The 12,407-nt window shown below is 40.1% G+C and overlaps 1 protein-coding gene across 1 annotated transcript in view; it reads right to left on the bottom strand.

Annotated features, from left to right (window-relative positions):
* Positions 1-12,407, bottom strand: part of MIA3 (MIA SH3 domain ER export factor 3) — a 32,127-nt gene that overhangs the window by 3,680 nt on the left and 16,040 nt on the right. The window contains exons 6-23 of the mRNA XM_006029189.3: positions 10,984-11,115; positions 9,801-9,822; positions 7,354-7,442; positions 7,136-7,213; positions 6,942-7,052; positions 5,740-5,811; positions 5,413-5,517; positions 4,312-4,434; positions 4,073-4,193; positions 2,555-2,610; positions 2,379-2,469; positions 2,101-2,239; positions 1,365-1,466; positions 1,231-1,291; positions 1,068-1,103; positions 778-845; positions 408-505; positions 169-297 (exon numbers count right to left, since the gene is read on the bottom strand). Coding sequence (XP_006029251.2) covers positions 169-297; positions 408-505; positions 778-845; positions 1,068-1,103; positions 1,231-1,291; positions 1,365-1,466; positions 2,101-2,239; positions 2,379-2,469; positions 2,555-2,610; positions 4,073-4,193; positions 4,312-4,434; positions 5,413-5,517; positions 5,740-5,811; positions 6,942-7,052; positions 7,136-7,213; positions 7,354-7,442; positions 9,801-9,822; positions 10,984-11,115 — 1,633 coding nt within the window. The remainder of the gene's footprint in view (positions 1-168; positions 298-407; positions 506-777; positions 846-1,067; positions 1,104-1,230; positions 1,292-1,364; positions 1,467-2,100; positions 2,240-2,378; positions 2,470-2,554; positions 2,611-4,072; positions 4,194-4,311; positions 4,435-5,412; positions 5,518-5,739; positions 5,812-6,941; positions 7,053-7,135; positions 7,214-7,353; positions 7,443-9,800; positions 9,823-10,983; positions 11,116-12,407) is intronic.

Below are 12,407 nucleotides of genomic sequence, written 5' to 3'. Positions count from 1 at the left end.
TGCCCCTTCCCTTTTCTAAAGAAAGGCATTTAACATATGTTACACTTCATACCGACGCCAGAGAGAGAGCAGATGAAACAACCGAGGCCAGAGAGAGAGAGAGCAGATGTTACACTTCAGCATTCCTACACCCACAGCATCCCTGAAGAAAGAAGTGACACTGCTTACCAAATTCACCTCTTGGACCTTCCCTTCGAGGAGCAGAGAGGGGCCGTACAGGAGCTTCCATCATGGGTGGAGAAGGAGCTCCACCACTGACAGGTGATGGCCCAAAAGAGCCATCTCGGCTTAGTGGACCTGCATAATAGGTAGAACAATACTCTGTCGTGATTTCAAAGTTCATGTTACTCTACAAATGTTTAACAAGCCCAGGACTATAAAACCTATAGAGAAAGAACAATATTTACCTCTTCGTGGTGGGACTTGACGGTCAGGTCTGCCAGGAGTTGGTTTTACAATTAATGGCCTTTGAAGCATTGTGATCTTTTCATTCACTTCTATTAATCTAATAAAAACAAAATAAAGCACCCGAGTTCAAACAATTATTCTAAGTATACTTTGTTACAGTGTAATGCTGTTAAGGCATCCTAGCCCCGCAAAAGTTTAACCTTTCACAATTAAGAATATAATAGTTAAGTAAATTAAAAAAAAATATGCATCTCAGAATTTCAAATAATGTGGGTGGCATCTGTTCTCTAATAGAGTTTCTTCCTTCTTGGACTGAACATTGCTGAACATACTGGACTGGGCTATGTGAATAGCTTGTTACATGCTTACTTTTGTCTCAGATTGGCTGCTTCTCTCTTTTCTTCTGCCAAAGCTCTCTCTGCAGAGCGTGCAATGAGCTATTTGGGAGAAAAAGGAAAATGTAGACAGGAAGCTGAGGACACTAAGAAACAGAATGACTGCAACCCAAAGTTGAAATATATTTAGTTGCAAGTAATTCAAACAGCTGGAAAACTGCTGAGTAAGTTAATACTCCGACAACTTAGGAAACATGGTAAAAAGTCAGAAAAAGCAAAACAAAACAACCCGTCCCCTCAAAGAAAAAAACAAAACTGTCTTACCCAATTGTCATGGGCCTTCTTCTCATGAGTAGCAATCTGAGAGTTATTAAAAAGAACAGTGTGTTAGCTTGACCGATATTTAATTGATCCTAGACATCAACATGTGTCACAATGACATAGGAAGCCAACAGTGACCAAAAACCAGTGGGTAGGAACAACTTACTTGGTTTTTATAAGATCTCTCTGTTTTTTGCAATTCTTCCTCCATTTCCTGAATTCTTTGCCTGTAAAATGACAGGTTAAATTAAGTTTCCCCAATATCCAAAGTTAGGATATAACTATAAAAACTGAAATTACTTGTAAACTTTCACTTCCTCAACAGCCAACACTGCTTTTTCATCTGCAGCAGACAATTTCTGCTCCTTCTCCTGACGCTCGTATTCCTCTTGAGTCAGCTTCCTGCAAAGAAAAACATTACTTCACCATGCTACATATCCCAGAGCAGTGGAGGCCAACCTTTTTGGCAGGCATGCCAAAAATTAGCACTGCATCAACCTTAAAGCGCCACTCTGATGCCCTTCCCCTGTCCAATTTGCTGCTCTGCATTTTGCCTGCTCTGCTTTCCATCCTACTTTCTATTGTCCTGCCTGACCTTTCCCTCTGTCCTGCTGCTTGTGCCATTTGTAGCAGGTTGGCCACCCCTCTACTAGAGCATACAGATGAAATCTGGAAACCTGGCCACATCCACGGTGAAGACAACATTAGTAAAAGGAGTATAAGAAAAGAAATACAGTAGACCAGAATATTCACAGCCTTCCAAGAAAGACAAGCAAATCAACCCTGGAAAGGATCTCAAGGCACTCCAGGGTGCCACAGCCCCCTGATTAAGAATTACCGGTTTAAAAACTTGGTAGATTCAACCTTACCAGAGCACAAACTGTTGCTGCCATTCCACAAGAGCCTAAGGTTTTTGATTATTCTTCATATAACTTAAGCAGAGCAAAGGAGTTAAATAATCCATCTTAAAAAAAAGGAAGAATGGGAAACAGTAACCGCCCTAGTGAACCTTGTAGAAATGGAATTTAAGGCTTACTTTTGAAGTGCCATCTCTTTCTGCTGATAGAGCTCGTTGAGAATCTCTACTTTCTGCTGTAAAGTTTTACAATCATTTTCAAGTCGACTTTTGGCTGTCTGTAGCGAACAGGAATCATGTTCTAGTTTTTTTATTTGCTCTGCAAACAAAACACACATGAGCAAACAGAAACCACCACAAGCAAATATACTAAGTCACATAAAGGGGTGTTTTATCATCCATTTTTACATCAGAGATAGTATTTTTTTTTACTAAAGTAGTTCTTTTGTTGAACCTACCTTCTAGCTCATGTCTGGCTGTTATTTCATCACTCAGCTTAGACTGTAAGAGATTTCTATCTTCTTCAACTATAGATAACATTGTTCTAACCTGCAGAAATGGAAACAGGAGTATTTTACAGACCTAGACATACGTGAAAACATGGCAGTATTTTAGACAATTTACTGAGGTATACCCTGGAAACATCCATCATCTGCTTAATCTGATTCTTCATCTTCTCACTCCGGCTATCTACAAGAGAAAAATAATTTTGTTTTCTTGTTGTATGCTTTCTGGTAGAGTTCCCCCCGCCCCCTGAGTGTTGCTAATTCAGCTGCGTTCCCTATTGTTTACAAAACCTAGTACCTCTGAAATAGCTCAGTTGAAAACTCTACAATGAGGACCCTGGAAAATTAAAGCACAGCAATCCTCACGTGAACTTGCAGAAAATAGTTATTAAAAATGTCTGTTGTTGTTAATAACAACAACCACCACCACCATAATAATTATAATCATTATTATTCTTGTCGTTGTAATATTACAAATATTACGGTTTGAATAAAATCAGAACATAACTAATTTTTAAAATTAGTAAATCGTCTTAAAGTATGGTTGATCAGGCAGCCCAGACAGCGATGAGAATGGACTCTGACAGAAAGCAAAGGACAAACTTCATATTAAATCCCGAGTCTCAAAGCACCACCTTTTTTGTAGTATTTTATTCTAATTATTTAAAGTACGTGAGCTACCACATCAAACCTGCTAATGTGCATGGCAACTTTATAAACAGCTTAACTTTACAAAAAGTTTGCAGTTACTACATTCTACAGCTTACTTAAACAAAATATTTCCCAAACTTCCATTGTCAGTCACATATAGCCTAGTCCTTTCAAACTTTTTTTTTTACAATAGTGATTTTGTTTAGTTAATATTTTTCATTTCCTCCTTGCAGTTGCCGATTTAGCCTAGTCTAACTTCACATTTAATTGATATCCTTAGCTTCACTAACAATACAGATTCTCAGGTAATGTGCAACAGACATTTTAATGTTGAAAAAATACTTTTAACATCAGATTCTTCCATCTCTTCATTATCACTGTCCTATAGCCAGCATTTGAAACAAATTTACTAGTTCTTAAGGGCCTTTTCCACTGATCCAGAGAAGTCCTAGGTTCTGACTTCCTGTCCTACCACACATACTTAAGTGCTAAACACAAAGTTAGTAGCTGCTACTGAAGAAAATTGCTTTTCTTAACATCCAGAAGTTTAGAGTTCCACAGTTCTAATGGCATAAGACATTAGGGATAAAATGTCAAGGAATGATTAAGGATTTGGATACCATGTACTGAAACTTGTGAATGGATAGAAGTCAAAATGGTAACCTAAATAAGCTATTTGGAGGTCTGCTATATGTTGAAATGCCCCATATTAGAAATAAATGCAGTGTAGCAATGCAAAGGTGGAGAACCTTGGTTTTCTGAAGAGTATGAATTATTAATCTTAATATGCTAGCTCTAGCAATATGGTTTGGCGTACAGCTAGTGCGAAGTGTGAACTGACCAATGATCATTTCCCCCTGAAATTACCAGACAGCCTCAAGCATAACACAAGCGCTTATAACTCTCTGTTTCTTAACTGGCATGAATTCTGCACATCCTCATTATCTGTATGCTTACATACGGCGCACACAAGCCAGCCGTTTAGATTTCTGTACCTGGCAGCTCTCCATTGGCCAAATCATCTCCTGCATCCCATCCATTTCCTTCTCCTTTTTTGGCCTCAGACTCAGAATCCATATCCAACTGCTTCAACTGCATAATGCAGTTAGTCAACACCTAATCAAAAAATTAAAAAGGAACATTAAATAGAACACATTTCCACTTTTTGTAAAGAATTTGGTCATTCAAAACACATGGAACACTTGAAATGGTTATTTTGTTAGCAAGAACTTACTTCAATTTCATTTTCTTTGTAGGCAAGTGCTTCTTCTATGTCCTTTTGAGACTTTTGATATAGTTTGATCTGCTCACTGAGCTCAGCATGCCTCTCACTCCAGCCTTCTGCTTCTTGTAGCAGCTGAAAATGCAACAAGAAAAATGGGATTTCAGGCTTTATTTTAGTATACTACATAGTAAGTCTATAATCAAAAGCTTCCTTATTGCCAACTGTGTAGCTGTAACTGGTCACCAGTGAAAAGAGAGCATTAAAATTAACTTGCCCTTGACTAGACAAAAGAATAGATTATTGCTGGACTACTTCTAAGTTTGTGCCTTAGAAAACTTTCTGCAACTTTTAATTGTCACGTAGTTGTGCATATGTAATATTTCTTTACCCATCTAACATTCAGCACTAGGGTTAAACTGCTCATCTCCTTCAAAAATATTAGAAGCTAAAAGCAGGTTATTGGCATTCTAGTTGCACACTAATTATTCCTGTGCCAATTCCAAATACCAAAGACACAGAGAAACAATATATAAGCTTCTACCATCCGGCCACAGGAAACATGGTCACTTGGGTTTCTCTCTAGAAAGTGGCAAATCTTTCCTAAGACTTCATGCAGTCTCATCCCTAAACAACGTTAACGTCTAAATTGTCACCTCTGATCAGGGACTGACCATCGATACAGGAACTGGTTCATTACAAAAGCTGCATAACAAATTGGAATCATCTGTTGGCAGTAGTCTAAAAACATCTCTCAGTCTGGGCTAATTATATACCAAGAGGTTTGAGTTTTATTGTTCATTTGGATCATGCAAGAATGGTCCACTCAAAATAAGATATTGGTATTACAAGAAATGTTCTGGGAGAAAACAACTGAGAAAGGTTTGGTATGTCAGCATAGAAACAGCACTTGAAAAGGAAAAATTTAAGATTTGTGGGAATTTGCTTAAAAACACTACTGGTTTATTCTACATTTGTCCACATGAAACCCTGCAATCACAAGAGAAATTGATGTAGAACATTCTCTCCCACTCTTTTAAAATATTAAATGTTTTACAGTCTACAAAATTTTACAGCACACAGGGGGAAAAACAGCAACCCTGAAATACTTACTTGCTCCTTCCTCTTTTTGAGTCTACCATTCTCTTCTTGAACATGACGAAGTTCGGATTTCACTTTTTCTTCACTTAATTTGGCCTCATTAAGAGCTACCTGCACCTTAAAAAAAAAGTAAACAATTCTCAATTAAAGCCTGAAGCCATCTCATTTAAAGACTGGAACTTTGAGAAACGGAGGTGTTTTACTAGATTATAGAATAAAAAGTAATATATTTATAAGTAAAATAACCCCCAAATCTAGCAGATTAGTATTTGGACACTTTTGGTACAAGAAACTGTTTTTCTGAATGATAAAGGATGAAAAATCAAGACTGTGATTTACCTCTGTAAGCTCTACAGAGTGCAGCGTAATAACTTCTTGTAGTTTCTCCAAAGACTTCTGCATTTCTAAGATCTATGTGAGAAAGAATTAAAATGGCTCCATGTTACCTTGACACTTGGAAGTTAATTCACTTTTTATTTAACTGTATATTTTTAAGATATGTAAAATACTCAAAACAACAACCAAACAGGATTTTCAGGGCCAACCTTTGGGCAAAATGACAGCACAACATATAGCAACACAACATGCAAAGGGATAAAAAACTGTCTGAGATCTCATTAAGATCCTTGCTGAAGGCCAAGGAGTTTCAGACAGAATGTCTTGCCTGAAAGGAAAGTTGAAGCTTCTTACTTACTCTTGTTGACCAAATGAATGACACCAATGAACCCAACGACACATGAGTTTTTGTCACATTTATTAAAAAAAACTGATACGTGGAAGATTTAGCAATGGAAGAGTCATCTTCACGTATGGCTATATAGTACAAGGCAGCTGTTTCTACAAGCATATTTCAGACATACTGAAACCTCAGAACCACCATTGCTCTCAGGGAAATTTTTACAGTTTTGGCCATAAAGTACCAGACCTACCAAAGGGTCAAAAATCAAGACTAAGAGTTCAAGTACATCAACCTCCAGCATCGTGCTGAGGCAGGCCAAACCTATTGTGCATACATTAGCTCTTGAGCCAGAAAGAACAGTGTCATATTAGCACAGTTCTTCTTAAAGTGTCAAGCTTATTGGCATACAGACAGTGCTACACTAATGTAATTATGCTACTTCTTGCTCAGGAGTTGACATGTGAGGAGCAGGGGAGGCTTGTCCCAGCATGGTGGTGGCTTGCACCACAGAGGCATACCTTTACAGAACCTCATCAATGGCAGCAAATAGAAGGCTCTAACAGTAAGGAGAAATATCACAACTTTAGTGTTGATGATTACTGAAATGACTAAGATTTCAGCGTGTCTGCTTCCAGCTGAACCCAGGAAGTACAGCACCATCTGAATATGGTCGATAAAAACTTTGCAAAACCAATGCAAATCCTAGTTCAATCCGAGTTCTGGAAGAAAGCTAATTTCTGTTCCATTTCTGACTTTGTTCACCCAGCTCTTTTTATTTCTACTCTGTATAAATTTCAGGTACAATGACCACTGCTCTAGCCAACAGCCAAAGTTAAAATAAGAGTGACTACTATTTTCTTACTTTGTCCTGTTTTTTCAGATTCTGCTGTCTCTCTGTTTCTAGCATTTTGTGCAAGTTTCCCATTTTGTCATCTAACAGATGATTTGTTTCTTCAAGTTCCTTGATAGTGTCCTGGAATAGGAACAATTCATAACCAGTTAAAGCAAGCTATTTTATTTTAATACATATCATAAAAAGTGCAAATTGCTCCTTGCCTTAAGCCCTGCAGCTTCATGCGAGAGGCTAGTGTTCTGTTGTTGAGCCACCTTCACAGACTCCTTGGCTTCATTTATCTAGTAGAAACGGATACAATTGACAGAAATATGTAGTACAGATGACAGAAAAATGCCCAAACATTAACTGCTTGATTTTCTGTACAGTCAAGCCAGCAACAGAAAATTAATAAGCATGAAACAGATGTGTTCCAAATTACCTTTTGATCATATTCAGACATCTTTTCTAAAATTTCTGTTTTTTCTTGTAGGAGATTTTTAATCTTTTCAACAAGTTGCTTTTCAGTCACTAGAAAAAGAAAACAAACAAGCTTGCAACTTCACTCCACAGCCTAGAAGAAAATTAAGAACTGCCATCACTGAGGAATCACTTTCCACTCAAGACAGTCACCCTTTCCTACAGAATGAGCACGTTCATTCTGGGGCAGTTTAAAGACAACAGGAAACACATAGCTAAAACATGCCAGTTGATATATAGCAGGCACACCTGGCTCTTGTGCAAGTCCCTGGAGATGGCCCTGCCAGAGGAAGTATGACCAAAGAAGGCTGCAGTTGTGTGTTCAAGGGGATATTTGTCTGTTGGTGAACACTACAACTGTACTGTGGCTCTAACTTATGTTGCCCTTAGACTTGAAGAACTGTAACCAGCTCCTTGCCAGGTGGGCTCTCACAGCTGCACTGAAACTGTGCAAAGGATGTAGGACAAAAGTTTAGAGTGCTTATGGCTGCAAGGCAACACTACAAGCAGGGACAGCTTATAAACCAGAACATGGTTTTGACAAGCTTGAAGGAGATTATGTGATGAAGTATTTGTGATAAAACAATCACCTAGAGAGGGGTGAATTTGCCTCACTATCTAAACCAGCTTGCTAAAATTACCTTGGTTCCAATGTTGAGTATTAATATTAGTTCCCTGCTAATCACTGTAACACAACTATCCAGCCAGCAGGTTTATCCCAAGTTCCAAACCACCTTCCACATCTCCCAAAGTGGTCAAAAAACTCCAACTCTTCCCTTTTCAGCTCCCCAAACCTACAACTTCCTGTAAAAATACTTCTGCAATGCAGTTCTACATCTGTCCTGCAGAGTATGAAGCATCAGTTACTGTTTCTCTAACTCATGGGCTGCAATTCCAACTCATCTCTTCAGGCCTATGCAGGAGGTTTTTGGTAAAGAAACCCTACAGTCAGTCTCAGTAGCCACATGTATACATTCTCCCCAGTGTCCTACTTTGCAGTAGAAAGATGCAGTGTAGCAATGCTTTGCAACACTGAGGTGCTGGCTTCTCTACCTGTTTCCTCCCTACGCCAGTTCTATTGTTTTTCTCTCTATCTTGGTATGTTACTGGCACAGGGAAGTTAACTAGATTCTCTAGATCTAAAGCATAGGAATCTCCTTGAAAAGAGATTTTTACAGCTGCTTTGTTCTGTATGATTGCTGCAGAAACCATGTGGCAACCAGAGGGAAATGCTAGGAAAGAACCAAACTAGATAGTCCCTAAAAGAGGACTTTTGTTCTATATTAGTAAGAGCTGCACAACTGAAAAAAGCAGGGCTGTCAAACATTTAACCTGGGTTTAATATATTTACAACAACTGAGCACCCTTGAAAATGTGAAAAATGAATGGTGCTCTGAATTAATATAAAAGTACAGTTATCAGGGAGCCTCTGAAGTTGCTTGACATTCAGCTTTATACTCCTCCTTTCACTTGAAGGCACAAAGGAAGGCATTAAGGTAGTGGCTTGGATGAATACTCTTTGGGTGAGGAACCACATTTTATTTCATATTTTGACAAGTTACACATGCATTTGCTATGCTACTTAAACAATACTAAGCATTATCCAGGGTATTTTATCTGAGCATATATAGTGTCCTACGGCACTTTTACATGTGCTCCGGGGATGGATGGGGGGGCACTTTATTTAGAGCATAAATTGCCTCTACATCTTGTGTATCAGCATCCCCACACTTAAAAATGGTGGCAGGGACGCCTGAACTAAAGCTCGTTCGATACACGAGACGCAGAAGCCTGCTGGTGCACAGTAATTGCCATGCTCCAGCAGACTCAATTAATCAAGTCTGCTCCAACATGCTGCAATTACAGTGCATTGGAGCAGCCTCTGCACTTGTGTACAGGCACCCCTGGACAGGACCTGACATGGAATTTATAGATATGATGAACAGAAGATTCAGCTTTCTAGCACAAAGTAACAAACCAGCAAAACAGGTCAGATTTACCTCTAGCAAAAGCAGCAATACTTCACCCTTGAATTGCATCCAATTTAGGACAGCATTTGACATGTTACCAGCAGAAAAAAGGCCTTCAGTTGATTTGCATAAGCTGGAATTCAAGACTCCCTTATCCTTAACATAGATCCATGGCTTTCAGAGAACAGAAGCTCTGGTACACAATGCTTCCTCTTAATTCAGACAACCAATACATATTTCTTAATATGAAGCATAAGGGACCCAAAGACTACATGTGACCCCATGAACTTATGGAGGCCTTCTCCTAGCACGTGCAATAAGCTCAGATATACTGTTCTCCTGGAAAGGAAGTAAAGATTAATGTGGGTCCTTGGTAACATGCTTTCAAAACTTCTAAGCATTTAGCATCAAGAATACAGAAGAGTCTAAAGAATCCTACCTTGATAAATTCTACTCTTCACCTACAAGAGAAAAAAGGAAAAAACAAATAAACAAGGACTGATCATACTTGTCATCTAAAGGCTTCTATTAATCGTTTCTCCAAAGGAAAAAAAACACCCTTTAAGTGTGCAGGTCTTTCCACACATTCATCAGACATCCATCGCTGCCAATGGAAGTATCAAGTAACACTGCACAAACATGCTAAGCAGATTTCTAATAAAAGCTTCTAGCTCAGTGCTCTGCCTCCAAGCCTGGGTAAAGGTCTGGTTACTCAACCATTAGGAGAGTACAAACAACTCAGTCCACTTCACATCCAGCTTTGCATCAGATATTAAAAGGGGCACACAAATCAAGCTTTGAGCCACTAGTAAAAATAAGTGCTGTTTATATGGGAAGTGCTTTAGAGCAAAGGCTACTCAAAACAGGCAAGCAAGTTCTGCTTCTTATGTGTTCATAAATAAACAGGCCTTTACTTTAACAAAGATACAGTGCATTAACCACAAAACTAGAGTGATGAAATCATGAATGCTGTCTGAAATCATGTTGGTTTTCTAGGTAGCACTATTTGTACAGTAGTGGAAGTTATCATTAAATGTAATGGTTGTAAAGTGAACCTTCCAGTTCACTAGTCTTTTAAATACAAATTCATAGGAAGGTGGCACTTGAAAGCTGGTCAGGACAAAATAAATTGTGGAGGGACTTGTTTGTGGAAGAAGAGGAGAAATGTAAATACAGTATGTGATGGGCAAGAAGCGGGCTAAGGGAGCTGGACAGAATAAGGACTTGGTTTCTAGGGGTGCTGGAAGTGGTTGGATCAGGCTGGCCAGCACAAAGGGCAATTAAAATAAATACTTAGGGCTTGGACCAGATACCTAGGAGGCAGCACTGCATAAACAATGCTACTCTTCCCAGCATTCTATTGTTGCCACAACAAACCTCTGATTTTGGTTGTATAAGTTACCAGTTATGGAATTCCTTCGCCCAATTAAAAGAATAGTGTTGTTTTTGAAGAATTATTAAACACCAAATTAACATTATTAATCTGGACGATAATAGCAAAAAATGTAGCAGAACAGGCACTGCTTTGATGTTGGGAACAGTGCAAAGATTGAGTCATGTGGGATCCAAAGTCATGTATGGCGTTAAGTCTCCCTATGTTTGCAAGCTTGAAGCGCACTCACGGAAAGGCAGGTTCTCCAGAAGACTACAACAAGCGTAGCAATTCCCACTAAGGCTGTGATAACGATGGGTTCCCAGGGAAGTCCATGGAAATCAGGCCCAGGCCGAAAGTCCTCAGGCAGTGCGGCTACCAGCTAAAACCACAAAGTTAATAGTCACAAACACTTCGAAGATATTTTTCATGAAGTACAAATTGAGCCAGCGAGACGCCCAGTTTTCTACCCATGACACCAGAGAGGAACATCCAAGGCTTCCTGCAGTTGTCCTGACTGCCACACACAGCAGAGAGAGATCCCTGTTCTTGGACATACCAAGAAGGAAACTTGTGCAAGCGTTTGTCACGCACCTAAAGAAATACCTTGGCAGCCAACAAGCAGTTCAGTAAACAGGCCAGAAACATGGCCACCTTCTACTTGAAAGTTTGAATATCTTACAGAACCTGGCAATAAGGAGCTACTGGCCAAGGGACAGATGAAAAGCTAGCCAAACAAGAGCCAACAGAATATCCCTGTCACAAACCCCCTGGAGGTCACTGGGCCTTTTAAAAACAAGTCTCTCTCATACCTTTAGCGCATACAGTAATTTCACAACAAGACAGTTGTTGCCACTATATATGAAACCATGAGGAAATGCAGTCAAAGTTCCCAGTTTGATCATTTCCTTCCATTCCCAGTTTCATCCTTGCCACTCAGTCTTTAACAACTCTCATATTAGTTAGACATGAGACAGCATTAAGTCGAGTTGCAGGGCCCCGACAAACTGTACCACCACCGCAAGCTGTATGAGACCCTTGCACCTGGAGCGAACTGAGCGCTTCAAGCATAAAGACAAGAGTCCCAGAAGCAGCAAGGAGCTCTCCAGAGAGACAGGGCATCTGCACTCCACCTCCTTTGAAACCGGAAACTGAGAGGCCCAAAACGCAACTCACCCACAGACCTGAGTTGCTCTAACACGTTTCCCCACCTACGAACTAAATAGAAGCATTTGCTTGGTTTCTTTCCGCACCAAAATCACAAGGCTGCTGCCACCAGTAGTCCAGATCAAACTTCAGGGAGGAAACAAAGGGCCGGGGGCAAACCCTTAACAAGCCCCAGTGGCAACATCCCTGGAAAGGCAGGCAGATCCCAAGTCACCTGGCACACACTGGGCCAGCTGGCTGCATTGCACGGTGGCCAGTGAAACAAGGGATCTTGGGCGGGGGAATCCCCTGGCCCACTCCCAGGGCTAGGAAGAACCCCAGAAACAGGGCTCTTCTTCAGCCGCCCCCCCAGGAGGGGACGTGTGTGTATAAATACACACACAAGTGTGTCTGTGTGCCAACCTGCATGTGCCAATGTGCACGTGTGTGCACAAGCTTGCACACGCGTGTGTGCACAAATGCACACCCGTGTGGGTTGCCACAGCCTTCCCCCCTCCCCTCCAGCCG

This window comes from Alligator sinensis, unplaced genomic scaffold (genome assembly GCF_000455745.1).
Source record: "Alligator sinensis unplaced genomic scaffold, ASM45574v1 scaffold266_1, whole genome shotgun sequence".
Lineage (NCBI taxonomy): Eukaryota > Metazoa > Chordata > Crocodylia > Alligatoridae > Alligator > Alligator sinensis.
The sequence above is the reverse complement of the archived record's forward strand: the minus strand, read 5'-3'. Positions and strand labels throughout refer to the sequence as shown.